Here is a 16931-nt window from a genome sequence, read left to right on the forward strand (position 1 = left end):
AACAACTGAAGTTGTTAAACACCTTTCCACTGGGAAAGTCGCTGTTGACATACATCTTTAATTCCTACTTTTTAAATTGCTAACTCATGTCTTCATATTTGTTTTAATAGGCTTTAGTGCTATTTTGTCTGTATCTTCTATTGGTAGTTGCCTAAAATCCTTTTTGGAAGTAGGTGTAGTATAAGCAAATACATTTATTGTTAATAAAAAGAAGCTCACGTAACTGTTTCTTTAGGATGGAGAATGTCTATAGACACATCTTCCATAGCAGAATTACAAAGAAAAATCTTCAATTTGGAGTCATCATGTTATAGTAGTTAAATCTTATTTTGATTGGCCTTTCTTCATACTTGGAACACAGTATAAATAGAAAAATAGTATAAATAGAAAAACTTTTTAATTCTGAAATTATTCTTCCATCTAATATTATGCATTGGTTCCATAGGCTTTGTAGCTGAGCAGTTTCTAAATAACACAGCCACTCAACTGACTTACCATGGATTATGTGAACTAACTTCAACGGTTCAGGAAGGAGAACTTTGTGTGTTCTTTCGGAATAATCATTTTAGCACCATGACCAAATACAAGGTATGATATAGAAATAGCTATTTAATTGTTATTCTGAATTAAAGGAGTTGGATTTAGAGGTGTCTTATGATCTACTTCAAAATTTAAAAAATTCAGCATAATATTCTTTATTCATTGGATTTATGAAAGTAATTATTAAATATTTAGGATGCAGTGGATTCACAATTTAAGTGTTACTTCAAATCAGCTTTTTGTTTTAAGTCTCAACTCCTTTTTCACAGATTACTATGTTAAAAAATATTATTTCCTTTCTAAGAAAAAAAGATAAAGAGATAGAACTATGATTGCTAATGATGGATATATATCTTTGAGGGGAAGTTAGAAGAAAGAATGAGGATTTCTCTTTATGATAGTGTTTATTATTACTAAAGTTATCGGTGTGACTTTAAATTCTTCTTATGCCATTTATGGCTCTGCAAAAAATCTTACTGATTTATCCTCTTTGTTATTTCTTCATCCATATCTCTTCCATTTTTACAGCTGCTGCCTATTTGAGGAGTTTTGCAACTTAAGGGGGCCTTCCGTGGTAGAATACTACTCTGATCATGTCAATAATATAGCAAAAATGCTCAGCAGCACTCAGTGCTTAGAAGATAAAAATGCAAGGTGTTTTCTGCTGTCGTCCTATGCCAACACTGTACTTCAGCCATATAGTCTGCCTACTCATTAATAATCATCTGTCTTCATACACACTTAACGCTTTACCATTTCTGCACTTTTTCCATCATTTCTTACTCCTTAATTCCTATTTGAAAAGATCCTCACTCCTCTTAGTTTATCCACATTTCACCTAGCTTTTAAGAAGCCTTTCAAATGCTAACTCTCCAGTACAGCTACTCCTTTTCTCCTAAAACCAGTAGTTCTCAACCAGGTTGTATGCTAGAACTACCTGGAACCTTTTTAAAAAATACCAATGCCCAGACCTCACTACAAACTCAGTTCAATCAGAATGTGTAGAGGTAGGACCTAAGCATCTGTATTTGTTAAATGCTCCCCAGCTGATTTAAGTGTGCAACTGATGCTGAGGATCACTGCTTTACCCATCTCCTCTAGCTGTTGTGAGCCATGTCATTCTTACTTCCCTTATGGATGAGTACCTACTTACCAGTTTTCTTTTCGTGTAAATGTGCCTTCTTTCTCTAAATGAAAGTAAGCGGATTGAAGTTAGAAATGGGGTCTTAATATTTGCTTCTACACTTTAATCAATGAATTGCACAAAGCAGTGTAAAATAGTGATTTGTTTGCTTACATATGAATGCCCTAAGTACTGAGCAGTATGTGGAATTGTTGAATCACTATATTGTACACCTGAAACTAATAACACTGTATGTTAACTACACTAGAATTTAAATTTTAAAAAATTAATTAAAAAAATATTCTAAAGCCTTAGCTGTCCTGTTGTATTAGTTATAGCAGGGGTTCATTTGTATTGCTCCCACATTTGAGGTAGTTGTGTGCTAGGTGCTGACCCAGAATCACCCATACTTTTCAGAAATTTAAGGCTCCAAAACCTTAGAAATAGAATTACTGCCACATAGTGTATATTGCTAAGTCATCTTGCTTTACTGGATGTCTTCAAGTCCACACCTCAGTCATTTAACAAATACTGTTAAGCATGATTATGTCTGGGTGCTCAGCCAAGTATTGCAGCCTGAGCAAGGCAGCTTTGGTTCCTACCATTTAAGGACCCCTGAGTTTGGCAAGAAACATATGTTAAATAATTGTACAAATAGTTATTATTTCTATCGGGGTACACTTTAAGGGGTACATAAACATGCTGTGAGTGCTGTTATCAGGACTTATAACCTAGCTAGGTATGTCAGGAAAGATTTCTTGGAAAGGGAACATTTAAACTGAGACTTGGGGGCGCCTGGGTGGCTCAGTCGTTAAAGCGTTTGCCTTCGCCTGGGGTCAGGATCTTGGTGTCCTGGGATCGGCCCCCTGCATCAGGCTCCTTGCCTGTTTTGCCCTCCCTCTGCCTGCTACTCCCCCTGCTTGTGCTCTCTCGCTCTCTCAAATAAATAAATAAAATCTTTTTAAAAAATTAAAAAAATAAACTGAGACTTGAAAAATGAATCTTGTAAGAGTTTAATCAGTTAGCAAAAAAAGGATTAACTAAGCAGATAGAGCATGTGTGTGCAAAAGCCTGGAGAAGGGAAAGAACTTAATTCCTTAAGGAATGAAAAGAAGGCCTGTGTGGTTAAAGCATAGAAATTAAGAGACATGAGGTGAGACTAAAAAAATAAACAAGTACCAGATCTTGTAGAGTCTTGAGTTAAGAGGAGAAACACACCTTGGTCTCCTGATGGCCTAGTAGTTCTTTTTGTTTTATGTTTTCTTTTGGGGGGATTTTTTTTTCCTCAGCAGGGGTGAGATAGTTCAATGGGAAAACATTGATGGTGGTTATGCAACCTCCCCAGACTAAACTGTAGGCTGTTCTCTTTTCTGTCAAGGCTATGTCTCTGAACAGAAATCCTTTACTAGTCACCTAGGTATTCCCAATGTTCCTATATGGTTGGGGAAGGGGTACCTCTCTTCAAGCACTTTCTACCAGGTGTCTGTTTCTGGACAAAGTATACATTTCTGTGAGATAATGATAACTCAGAGAATGGGTGCATTCTGTTATTTCTCTGCTTTCACATTTTTCTCAGTAAACCTTATTCTCTGGCTAAACAGAGTATCTGAGGTGTTGTGTTATCTTCATATTCCCTTTGTCAACATTAAGATGCTTTGGACTTTTGGGCAAATGTGGATGTGGACTTAGACCATTGCAGGAGCCAAGTAAGATGTTACAGTGACTTGGACTAGGATGGTAAAGACATGGAGAGTAGAAAGATTCCATAGAAATTTAGGAGGTACAATCTACCAGATTTGGTGATTAGGATGTAAAAACTAAGAAAGAATGTTTCTGGGCTCTGAGCACGCAGAACTGTATAAAATGGCAGTGCCCTTCATTGACACTGAGAACACTGAAAAAAAGATGACAAATAGCACGAATCAGCTTTGGAACTGTTAGAGGTGCTTCTGAAGCATATCTCCAAGTGGAAATGTTGGGTGAATGTTTCAAGACTGGAATAATTTTTATGTATAAATGGTAATTTGGGGAGAGGATGAGATTTACAAGGAAAATAAAGAATGGGGAGAAAAGAGAAGACTTAGGACCGAGATTTAAGGAGTGCCAGTATTTAAGAATCAACTAAAGGAGTATGAACTGGCAAAGGAGACTGAGAAAGAAAAGAAGAAAAGGAAAATCTGAAGAGTATGGTATCATGTAAGACAACAGGGAGAGAGTATTTCAAGAAGACTGGAGATCTCAGTTGTTAAATGCTGTTGAGAAGATGTGGAAGATGACAACACTGGGAGTATAACATGATAAGGATTTCATTGGTATCTTTTAGAGAATGGTTGCAGCAGAAAAAACTCAATTTGAATTGGTTAGGAAATGATTGAGACATCAGGAACTAGAAACATGATGAACTGAAACTGTCTGTGAGGGAGGCATAGACATCAATGGCTCAGAGCTGTAGTGGAGTATGGATCCAGAGGGGTTTTATTGTTGTTATTGTTGTTTAATATGAGAGATGTGATCATGTTTCAATAATGAATGACTCAGTAGAGAAAGGTTGAAGATACCGGAGAGGAGATAGTTGATGAGAGAAGGCTCCTAAGAAGGTGAGAAAGGATAGAAATTTTCACAGGTGAAGGGGGTTAACCCTTAGTTGAAAAAGAGACTTCTTCATTGTATAGGAGGGAAGGAATAGACTATGAGTACAGCTAATTTATAGATCTGATGGCAGGAAGTAGAGAAAGCTACTGTTTAAATGCTTCCTAGTTTCTGCTATTATTTGGAAGGCAAGATCATTTACTAAGATTGAGTAGTTAAGTTTGGTAACAGATTTGAAGGAGGTCATTTGAAATAGTTTTTACAGCGTGTAGGAGAAAGTTCTAATTAGAGAATTTAAGGTAGTCTTGAGGGTGGTAATTATTACATGAATATACCTCTTGTGTAATTTTTCTGTAGAAGTATTCATCAGGGTATAGGCATGGCAAAGGTAACTAGCTTGTTATTCTAGATTTGGGACTTTGTTAAGTGGGTGCAGTAAAGAATAGAAAACCAGAGAAATTTAGGAACATCATTCTTCACTAAGGTAATCCTGTTTTTATAGAAGGGATAAATGGGAACAACTATTTTGATGGTCAGTCACTAAGGGAAATGCTTAGTTTCCCTTGTTTACTGTAGTGACCACAAAACTGAAACAATAACACTGCTTTTTTTGTTTTTTTTTATGAAAAATGGCAAACTTAGAAAAAAGTAATGACACTATTTAATGTCATTAAGTTATTAAAATTATTAAAAAATATTAAAATTAAATTATTAAATGCCTATTATACTCATCACTTTCAGTAATTTGGTATTGACTGTTTTCACCTATTTTTGCTTATATTTCAATATGCATCTCTAAACAAGAACATTTTCCTTTCACATCACAGTACTGTTACTACATCTAACAAAATTAACTGCAGTTTTTAATATCATCTAATACCTAAGCCATATTCAAGTTTCCCATTTGTCCCTGAAATTGTTTGATAAACGATTTGTTCAAACCAGGGTCCAAACAAGGAACATGCATTACATTCAGTGAAATAACTCCATTTTAATATGATGCAAATCCTGTGTTTTCCAGGGATATGGTAGGCTTGTGAACAATTTATTTATGCCCCATTATAATCCTCTCAGTCCAGTCATATTTCCTGTATTCCTATTGAACTATCCAGTCCTGAGGGTCTGTAAATAAGACACTGCTTTACATCTGGCAGAGTACTTAATGAGTGCTTTTTTTTTTTTTTTTAAATAAGAACATCCTAGGTGTGGTTTTTTTCTTTTCTCCACTTTATGATTTATTTATTTATTTTAGAGAGAAAGCACATGAGCAGGAGGAGGGATAGAGGGAGATGGAAAGGGAGAGAGAATCTCTAGCAGACTCCCCACTGAGCATCTAACTCGGGGGCTTGATCCCATGACCCTGAGTTCATGACCTGAACTGAAACCAAGAGTCTGACACTTGACGGATTGAGCCACCCAGGCCCCCCAAAGAGCACATTCTTTTATAAGAGTTAGAGTCACTTTCCCTCCTCTGACCCAGTGGCTGATTAATTGATCTACAACAAAATCTATAACATTCCTTTGGCTGTTGGTGTAGAGCTAGAAGCCCTAAAAGAATACTTAATAGAGGGACGCCTGGGTGGCTCAGTTGGTTGGACGACTGCCTTCGGCTCAGGTCATGATCCTGGAGTCCCGGGATCGAGTCCCACATCAGGCTCCCAGCACCACGGGGAGTCTGCTTCTCCCTCTGACCTTCTCCTCACTCATGCTCTCTCTCACTGCCTCTCTCTCAAATAAATAAATAAAAATCTTTAAAAAAAAAAAAAGAATACTTAATAGAGTTTAGGGAAGGCATTCCTCCAACATGGTATATACTTGCTTGATAAGGAAATAGGATATAAGATTGTGCCCTTGTTCTGTTAAACCTGTCCAGCATTAAGACTATTATTCTCTACCACTAATTTCTGGGTTGTTAAGAGTTTCTATAGTTCTTTATAAATTTAAACCCTGGGGACTCTATAATCTAATAAGGATATAAGTAAAGAAAAACTATAAAGCTGCTTTTCAAACGAGATATGGCTACTTTTTTTTTGTTAATTTTAAAAATTTTTTTTTTATAAACATATAATGTATTTTTATCCCCAGAGGTATAGGTCTGTGAATCGCCAGGTTTACACACTTCACAGCACTCACCATAGCACATACCCTCCCCAGTGTCCATAACCCCACCCCACTCTTCCGGCCCCCCATCCCCCAGCAACCCTTAGTTTGTTTTGTGAGATTAAGAGTCACTTATGGTTTGTCTCCCTCCCAATCCCATCTTGTTTCATTTATTCTTCTCCTATCCCCCAAACGCCCCACATTGCATCTCCACTTCCTCATATCAGAGAGATCATATGATAGTTGTCTTTCTCCAATTGACTTATTTTGCTAAGCATAATACCCTCTAGTTCCATCCATGTCGTGGCAAATGGCAAGATTTCATTTCTTTTGATGGCTGCATAGTATTCCATTGTGTATATATACCACATCTTTATCCGATATGGCTACTTTTAATACTACATTAGGTTTTCATAACATTTCACTTTTAAGACCCCTGAGATTTTAGAGCCATTTTATGCATTCATATTTAATGATTACTTTATTTCCCATCTTCCTACCCCTATGAACTCTTTGGAATACCTATGGTATGAATACAGTTCATCCCACAGAATTCCAGATATACTTTCAACAAAAAATAAATTTAACATAGGGATAGAATACTTTCTATTACAAATAAGTGGTATCTATAACTAGTACCCTATAATAATAAATTATGTAATATTAAAGTATAGTATTTATGTAAATGTCGATAATAAATTGACAATGCCATATGTATCTGTAGCCAAATTATTTTGTTTGTGGGGCTTATCTTTATTGTGATTTGCAGAAAGAATCTTTATGCTTTCTGATAACCATGTCATGTCATAATGCCACTATGCCACTATCGTCCAAGGACCAAGACCTACAAGGAGGAAGTCCATGTTGTCAGGACAAAGGATTACCTAGGAAAGGTCATTTCCAGTTTACTTATTGGTTGTGTTATTTCTTTAGGAACTTTCTAAACTCTATGTGTCAAAAACTTTTTTCATTTAAAGTCTTCTAAAACTCTAGAGATAAATGAGCTATGGACTTTTATTTGATCAAAGGGGAGGTATATATCTGTTACAGCGTTCTCTGGTACTCGTCTTTGTCCTGATTCCTCCCTTTAGACACTAAATAGGAGCAGAGGCAAATTCTCTCTTAGGTTAGACTTCTTGATGACTCTATGTAAAGCACTGAAGAATATGGATATTTCTAAAACTTGTACCTGGACAAAGTATTCTCTCTTTACTAACTTTATGATTCCATCTTCATAGACTTTTTATTAAGCTTTCTGCCATTACAGACTCACAATGGTAGTGTGAGTCAAACTGACTTTTTAAACCCCTGAATAACATCCACCAATCGACTTCGCACTTCTCAACTGTCTAACACAGCATAATCTATGGTTTTGATTGCATAGCCTCTCATGATATTTTCCCCAACCATAGATATTTATTGACTCCCTCTTATTGGGAAGGCCCCTTATTATTCCTAGATTTGTGATTTAGCATTACTAAACTCTGGACAAGTACCTGTGCTGTTTCATCTCATCACTAGCAAAATAATCAAATCCAGCTCTTGCCAGTGGTCTGTTTTAATAGTGCCCTCTGTGAATCGTTTTTTAAACTCTTCATCCCTCATCTTTCTGTCAGGAACAAATATATATGCCGATTTCTGCTGTCACTTCTGTTATCTTACTCCATATACCTCCACCTAATCTTGTTCAGGTAAACCAGGCAGATCATCTCGGCAAATCCCTAATGAATACTGATCCTATGAAGATTTGTGCATCAACATAACTAGATGAGGATCTGAAAGCAGCAGGAGGAGTTCCTAGTGAGAGAGCAGATGCTTTCAGGGCCATTCCTGTGGTTCTAGCTAGAGAGGTGACTTTTTTATCCAGGCAGGAAATTTGAAAGTGTAAAAATGAGTTGTAAGTAACTACCCTTGTATATCTAATTTTAGGAAAGACCTTGTAGGTCTGTTTTGCTTCTCATATTATCTATATGATCATGACTCTTAGATTCTAGAATATATAATTCTATAGCTAAGATCTAGTTACTCCATTTTATTCTTATGATCCTTCTCCATTATCCAGTACTTTCTGCTTTCTCTTTAGTAAGATAAACTACAAATTCCTTGACCTCTGTGTAGATCACTTAGCTTAACTTTGGTTTATATAATGACATCTATGTAGCTGTTTCCACATCATGACACCCTCTTTTGTTTTTGTGTCTATTCATGACTTCCTCTTAATCATCCCTTATCCATGTTAGACTTTCTATCCATGTCATTATTATTTCTTCTACCCCTTCGCTTTAGTTACATTTCTCTTGGAGTATATTCAAAACCAGGGTTTTTGAGGTTGGCTTTTGTTTGTTTGCATTTTTACTTTACATTTAGGGATTAGAAGTGAAAAGTGGTTTAGAGGGAAATACAGGGCGCCTGGGTGGCTCAGTGGGTTAAGCCTCTGCCTTCAGCTCAGGTCATGATCTCAGGGTTCTGGGTTAGAGCCCCATACCAGGCTCTCTGCTCAGTGGGGAGCCTGCTTCCCTCCCTCTCTCTCTCTCTCTGCCTGCCTCTCTGCCTACTTGTGATCTCTCTCTCTGTCAAATAAATAAATAAAAATCTTTACAAAAAATAAATAAGTGCTAAGAGCTAAATAAATAAGTGCTAAATAAGTGCTAACGCCATAATAAATAAATCTGTTCTCTTTCCTCTTTGACTAAGACTACATTGGGATTTTTTTTTCCCCATAGAAGGCTACATTTAAATAAAAGTTCAATTATTTTATTTTTCTAATCTAGTTATTTTTTTAAAAATACATTTTATTTATTTGTGAGAGAGAGAACATGAGAGAGAAGGGGTCAGAGGGAGAAGCAGACTCCCCCCCGCCCCCCAGCAGGGAGCCTGCTGTGGGACTTGATCCTAGGACTCCAGGTTCATGACCTGAGGCGAAGGCAGTTGCTCAACCAACTGAGCCACCCAGCCGCCCTAATCTAGTTATTTTTAAAAGGTGGTGGATACATCAAAAATTGTCACATTAGAGGTGCCTGGGTGGCTCAGTGGGTTAAAGCCTCTGCCTTTGGCTCTGGTCATGATACCAGGGTCCTGGGATCGAACCCCACATCGGACTCTCTGCTCGGCAGGGAACCTGCTTCCTCCTCTCTCTCTGCCTGCCTCTCTGCCTACTTGTGATCTCTGTCTGTCAAATAAATAAATTAAATCTTTAAAAAAAAAATTGTCACATTAAGTGGGGGCAGGGATAAGGAATGTAGAAACACACTAAGACAAGTGATAGATATGATAGTGTAGGCAGAGAGATTCATCTTTTTCTTCTAAATAGGAGGCAGTAAAAGGCAATAGATAGAGAAACTGATATAGAGTTCGGTGGTATTCATGAATATAGAATCTTATATTCATTAAGCATTAATGTGCCTTGCATTGTTTTAAACACTTAATATGCATTATCTTACTTAATTTTCACAGCTTCCCTATGAGGAGTGTGTATTATTAATCCCACTTCACAACTGAATGAATAGGCTTACAGGCACTAAGTAACTTGCCTAAGACCATTTAGTTTGTAAGCAGCTCCAACCTGACTTTCAAGCCCACACTCAACAGTCCTGCCTCTCCAGATGGATAAGAAAGCTATTTGTAGATGGGAAAGATGCCTGCTTGTTAAGTAGTAGTAAAGTTGATCTTTCAATTTATAAAATATCTTAGAAATTCTCTGGTTGAACTGCCTTTATATTACTTTATAATAAAGAAAAGAAAACTAAGGTCCAAAGACATTAAGTAATTTGAATCCAAGCAAAGCAACAAAAATATTTGGGCAGCGCTTTCCTCCATGTTTAAAGGCTGTAATTACATGATTAATTTTTTTATATGTTTGACAAGTTTTCTTCTCTTTTAACAATTTACAAATTGCAGTGAAACTGTCATGTATGTTGTTAATACAGGTAACCCATATTCTGTATAGGACTAACCTATCAGGGTACTTTATTTATTTATTAAAGACTATTTCAGAGAGAGACAGAGCATGAGCAAGGGGGAGGGGGAAGAGGGAGAAGCAGACGTCCCACTGAGCAAGGTTCCATCCCAGGTTTCATCCCAGGACCCCAGCATCATGGCCTGAGCCAAAGGCAGATGCTTAACCAACTGAGCCATCCAGGTGCCCCATCAGGGTATTTTATTTTGTTATTTTTTTCAAGATTTTATTTATTTATTTGACAGAGAGAGAGAGATCACAAGTAGGCAGAGAGGCAGGCAGAGAGAGAGAAGGGGAAGCAGGCTCCCTGCTGAGCAGAGAGCCCGATGCAGGGCTCGATCCCAGGACCCTGAGATCAAGACCTGAGCCCAAGGCAGAGGTTTAACCCACTGAGCCACCCAGGCACCCCCCATCAGGGTATTTTAGATAGAATAGTTTTTCATTCTGTCTTTGGTGCTCCAGTTGCCTAGTTTATAAAAATTATAAATATTTTTATAAATATTTAAAATTTATATAATTAAAATTTATATAATTATAAATTATAAAATTTATAAAAATTATAATTTTATAATCATAAAAATTATATAATTGTAAGTTATTAAATTTACCTATAAATTTTCATATAAAAGAATTTATATACATTTTATACATTACATAATTTACAAATTTAATATATGCATCCTTTATTGGTTTTTTTTGAGATTAGTATTTAGAGACTGGTGAGTAAGAGTAGTAAGAGTCAAGGCTTAGAAAAGAATGCTTTGACTAGATAATGTAGCAAAAGTGCTAGGATATAAAAGCAAGAACTATTCTTTTTTTTTTTTTAAGATTTTATTTTTGTGTGAGAGAGAGAGAAAGAGGGAGAATGCACATGAGTGAATGGGTAGAGGGCGAATCAGACTGAGCAGGGAGCCCAATGCAGGACTCAGTGAGCCCAGGGCCATGACCTGAGCTGAAGGCAGACACTTAACCAACTGATTCCCCCAGGTGCCCAAGCAAGAACTATTTTTGATGGTCATTTAATTGTGGACTCTCAGGAACCAATGGGCCTAAACTATTCCATACTATATTAATACACACTTTGCGATTCTTAAAGATTTTATTTATTTATTTATTTGACAGAGTGAGAGAGCACAAGTAGGCAGAGAGGCAGACGTTGGGGGGGGGCGGAGGAAGCAGGCTCCCCACTGTGCAGAGAGCCCAATGCGGGGCTCGATCATGTTCAGATCATGACCTGAACTGAAGGCAGAGGCTTAACCCAATGAGCCACCCAGGCGCCCCCACTTTGCGATTCTACAATGCAATTATATAAAGGAACTGTTGAGTAATAACTAGCATTATTGATGGTAGACTACAGACTTCTTTGATAAATGTCAAGATCTAAAAGGGGAAGAAATTGAGACTGATGGTCCATGAGAAGACAGGTCACCTATTTTAAGAAAGAAACACCATTTTTGTTAAACTTGTAAGTATTCATATGCTATGGATGGCAATAGCTTTCAGTAAAACCCTCCCCAGAATTTACCCATCTTAAAGTGTGATTTGGAGAATAAGACTGTAATTTCTCTCCTAGTAAGTAGCCACTCTAACATAGGACTTAAATAAATCATAAAACCTAGATATTACATAATATAATGGTATATTAATATACTCTGGTAAGTATATACATAGAAGGGTCAGATCTATTCAGTGGAAAATTGGCTGGAAAGAGTTTTTAGAACTTTTTTTTTTAAGAACTTTTTTCTTTTAAATTATTTTAGGGCAAATTAGACCGTTCTGGATATTAAAAATATGTTAGGTAATGAGGATGCATGGATGAATAAAATATGGCTCTAGTCCTTAAGGAGCTTGAAATACATTACAACAATAAGTAAATAGATACACAACTGCAGTTCGATGTATAAAGTGCTATGATAGTGGTAAGTGTAGTATTTGTGGAATAACATAAAAGGGGTACCTAATATAAAGTAAGGAAAGATCATTACTTTTCATGATACGAATCCTCAAGCACTTAGCATAGTACTGAGCATGTGGTAGGTATTCAAATATTTGATGAACTAGAACCTACTTGATTAAAAAAGAATGAGATATCAATCGTAATTCTTGCTTAAAGCAATGTCTTTAAACTGTATGTGGCAAAATGTTTTTCTTTATGAATACTTCTTATATTGCTATAGTAATTTCAATGACCATATAAATTAATCAGTATCTACAGCTAATTCTTAGATATAACTGGTAGTAGGCAATAGGAAAGATTTCCTATTTTAGATTTAGGAATAGCTGTGTCACATAGTGCTGGACATACAGTAAATGTTCAAAAAGAATAATTACTTAGTTTTTTTAAAGCTTCAGAGTTTAGACAATAGTTTCTTGTAAATGGCAAGATTTCATTGCTTTTTATGGCTGAGTAATATTCCGTGTGTGTGTGTGTGTGTGTGTGTATTACACGTGTGGATATGGAGATATATCTCCATCAGTCAGTGGACATTTGGCCTCTTTCCATAATTTGGCTATTGTAGATAATGCTGCTATAAACATCAGAGTGCCAAATCAGTACTCTTGTATCCTTTGGGTAAATACTTTAGTAGTGCAATTGCTGGGTCATAGGGTAGCTCTATTTTTAACTTTTTGAGCAACCTCCATACTGTTTTCCAGCGTGGCTGCATAGCTTGGATTCCCAAAAACAGTGTAGGAGGGTTCCCCTTTTGCTGCATCCTTGCCAACATCTGTTGTTTCCTGTGTTGTTAATTTTAGCCATTCTTAACAGGTGTGAGGTGATAACCTCATGATTTGCATTTCCCTGATGATGAGTGATGTTGAGCATCTTTTCATATATCTGTTAGTCATCTCTATTTCTTCTTTGGGAAAAACGTCTCTTCATATGTTCTGCCCAGTTTAACTGAATTATTTGTTTTTTTTTTTTGGATGTTGTATAAGTTCTTTATATATTTTGGATATTAACCCTTTATCCCAAATGTCATTTACAAATATCTTCTCCTGTTCCAAAGGTTGCCTTTAGTTTTTTTTGTTGTTTTTTTTTTAATCGTTTCCTTCACTGTGGAGCAGCTTTTTATCTTGAAGTCCTAGTAGTTTATTTTTGCTTTTTTTTCCTTTACCTCAGGAAATGTATCTAGTAAGAAGTTGCTACGGGTGATGTCAAAGAGTTTACTGCCCGTTTTCTCCTCTAGTATTTTTACCGTTTCAGGTCTCACATTTAGATCTCTCATCCATTTTGAATTTATTTTTGTGTATGGTATAAGAAAGTGATCCACTTTCATTCTTCTGCATGTTACTGTCCAGTTTTCTCAACACCATTTGTTGAAGAGACTGTCTTTTCCCCATTGGATATTCTTTCCTGTTTTGTCGAAGATTAGTTGATCATAGAGTTATGGTTCTATCCAGGGATTTCCCTAACCCCACCACCAATCTCTCTAAAGGAATTTCTTATTCTTAATTATTAAGTTTAATTTTGATGAGAGAACATGAGAAGCATGAATCCTGTGCAACAACAAATACCCTATTAACCAGTGGGAACTCTAAGCAAGTAAATGGAAGTCATATCTTTGGCAGATCTGAACTAAAAATGGCTTATAAACCTTATATGGTATCATAGGGACGCTTTACATATGATTGGAATTAGAACTAATGCATATGAAAAATTAGAGGTTGGTACTAAATTCTGTGGTAATGACTGTAAATACAACTTAATTCATTAATTGAGTCAATACATATTAGACTTCAACTTTATGATGCACCGTACACTAGGCCAAGAGATAACAGAGATTTAAAAACATAGTCGGGTCATGGTCTCGGGGTCCTGGGATCGAGCCCCGTGTCAGGTTCTCTGCTCAGCAGGGAGCCTGCTTCCCTTCCTCTCTCTCTGCTTGCCTCTCTGCCTGCTTGTGATTTCTCTCTGTCAAATAGATAAATAAAATCTTTAAAAAAAACAACAACAACATAGTCTGGGAACAAGGCCAGGGAAACAGTCATGGCACAGTGTGATTCAGTGCCCCAATAGAAATAAGTGCAAAGTATGGTATATCAAAGAAGAACAGCTAATGGTGCTAGCAGAAAAAGAAAAAAATTGTGTGGATTGGATTAGTCTATAAATATAGGCTTAATTTTTTTATTTTTAATAAACAGGCAGTATGATATCATTTAGTCATTTTATTATGACTATGTCTTGTTACCCGATATGTATTTAAGGAACTTGTATAGTATATTTCTATTTTATGAAATGAGATTATAAACCCCCAAAGGTTTACTGATAAGTCATGTAGTAGTTGAACCTATCAGCAGCTTCCTACTTCTCGTTATACTACAGCATACCACTTATAAACTATATTCAAAGCCAGGTAGACCTAAGTCAGTGAACAAATAAGATATCTACTTTGTCTACTATTTATTGTATCTAACTAATAGGAAAAATTAATATGCTTTAAACATACAGGTGATAAAATTTCCCTTAAGTGTTAACTAGTTTTGGCCAATTTAATAGTCCTTTCTCTTTCTTATTAAGGGTCTGCTGTATTTGCTGGTAACAGACCAGGGGTTTCTTACTGAAGAAAAAGTTGTTTGGGAAAGCCTACACAATGTGGATGGTGATGGAAATTTCTGTGACTCAGAATTTCATCTGCGGCCTCCTTCAGATCCTGAAACCGTATATAGAGGACAGCAAGATCAGATAGATCAGGTAAATTTGTCTTCTTCATATGGTTTTTTTTTTTTTTTTCTTCATATGGTTTTAAATGCTCTTGCTTTCGGGGTGTCTGGGTGGCTCAGTCAGTTAAGCATCTGACTTTGGCTGTGGTCATAATCCAGGGTCCTGGGATCGAGCCCTATGTGGAGTCTCTGCCTCTCCCCCTAATAAATAAAATATTTTTAACAGAATAAAAAATAAAATGCTCATTCCTTTCAAATGTGAATTCAGTTATCCAAAACTTTTGAATTAAAGACTTATTGTGAGGGGGCACCTGGGTGGCTCAGTGGGTTAAAGCCTCTGCTTTCGGCTCAGGGCATGATCTTGGGGTCTTGGGATTGAGCCCCACATCGGGCTCTCTACTCAGCGGAGAGCCTGCTTCCCCCTCTTTCTCTGCCTGCCTCTCTGCCTACTTGTGATCTCTGTCTGTCAAATAAATAAATAAAATCTTAAAAAAAAAAGTTATTGTGAGATATTCCTGACATTTCCTAAATCAGTAGGTGATAATTTTACATATTATACATTGATTATACACTTTGGTTCAGAAGGCCAGATTATATTGAATTCTGAAGGCCAAAGGTTCAGTTTGAATTTTATTCTAAACTATAATAGGAAAGATATGCCAAGTGTTAAACATGGAAGTGAGATGATCTACTTTACCTTTCTTAAAGGCTACTATGTGAGGAATGCATAGGTGTAAACAGACGACACAGGTTAGACAACTAGACAACTAGCAATTCAAGTAAGAGATAATGATGGCTTAGCCATGATGGTAGAGATGAGCTGAGCACAGATTAGAGATACATTTTGGCTAGTCAGAAGTAGGAGAAAGAGAGGGTAAAAAAGTAGGTGTGTGTTCTAAGCCTTAGACTCCAGGGTAAGACGACATTTAGAGCAAGAGCTGCACTAATGAGTGGAATTCTCGTGTAGAACAGAGACTGCTCTAGGTGAGCAGTCTCGGAGCCACAAGTGTACTTATTCCTAGAAGTATAACAGTGATGGACTTCTTCCCTGACTGAGGCAGAAACATGGTTATGTTGAACAGTTGGCACATGTTTCTGATACTAAAATTCGAGTACATAGAGACTGTTCACTTAGCCAATATTCATTGAGTTGTGTTCCTGGCACTAGTAACAAGGTCCTGGGGATTCAAAGATAAATCATTTAGCTCTATCCTCAAAAATTCTACAGTCTAACAGAGAGGCAAATATTTGACCAACTAATAATTATATGTTAAGTCTTATGATAGCACTTTGAATAGTAAGCTGTGAGTGCACAGAAGAATACCGGATTCAAACAAATGCTGATCTTTCTAGGACTCTTGGAAGTTAAGTATACAAATATCTATAAATAACATGCTCATTTTCCTTCAGAAACTTTATGGGACATTTAAAAAAATATTACTTGAGAGAAATGTGCAAGATTTTTCTAACTCTGTATATAAAAAAATACCCGAGCAGAGGGAATGAAGGTAAAGCAATAAGTTGCCATAGTAGTAAAGTTGTAAGATGCTGAGAAAAAAAAAGATAAGGGATAATGTCTGTGGAAGTTGGAAGGAAGGAGTGGATTTAAGACCATGAGATGTGGCAAAGAGCAGTTTGAAGAAGTGAGGAGAAAAAATTGAATTGAATAAGATATTCATGCTAGAGAGGACAAAGTCTTCTTAGGCAACGACCTTTTAGATATCATCTGTGGGTAATTAAAATTCTCTAATTTTGAGGGTGGTTTGGGGGAGATGCACAAAGTAGTCAAGTTCCGTTCATACTAATTCTTTATAAATGTGGGTGTGAAGTTAGATAATATAACCTTCAGCAAAAAAGAAGATGCATCACATTTTCTTATAGGAAATAATTTGGGGGTGTTTGTGGGAGGAAGGAGGAGGTGGTTAAGTAATTGAGTATCACTATATGATGGGCAACTATGTT

General features: G+C 36.5%; 1 protein-coding gene across 3 annotated transcripts in view; it reads left to right on the top strand.

The window, feature by feature from the left end:
- The window catches only part of MINDY2 (MINDY lysine 48 deubiquitinase 2), a 79721-nt gene that overhangs the window by 51827 nt on the left and 10963 nt on the right, over nucleotides 1–16931 (top strand). For all 3 annotated transcript variants that reach the window (XM_046008447.1, XM_046008448.1, XM_046008449.1), the window contains exons 6-7: nucleotides 446–588; nucleotides 14827–15000. In XM_046008447.1, coding sequence (XP_045864403.1) covers nucleotides 446–588; nucleotides 14827–15000 — 317 coding nt within the window. The remainder of the gene's footprint in view (nucleotides 1–445; nucleotides 589–14826; nucleotides 15001–16931) is intronic.

This window comes from Meles meles, chromosome 6, assembly GCF_922984935.1.
Source record: "Meles meles chromosome 6, mMelMel3.1 paternal haplotype, whole genome shotgun sequence".
Taxonomy (NCBI): Eukaryota; Metazoa; Chordata; class Mammalia; order Carnivora; family Mustelidae; genus Meles; species Meles meles.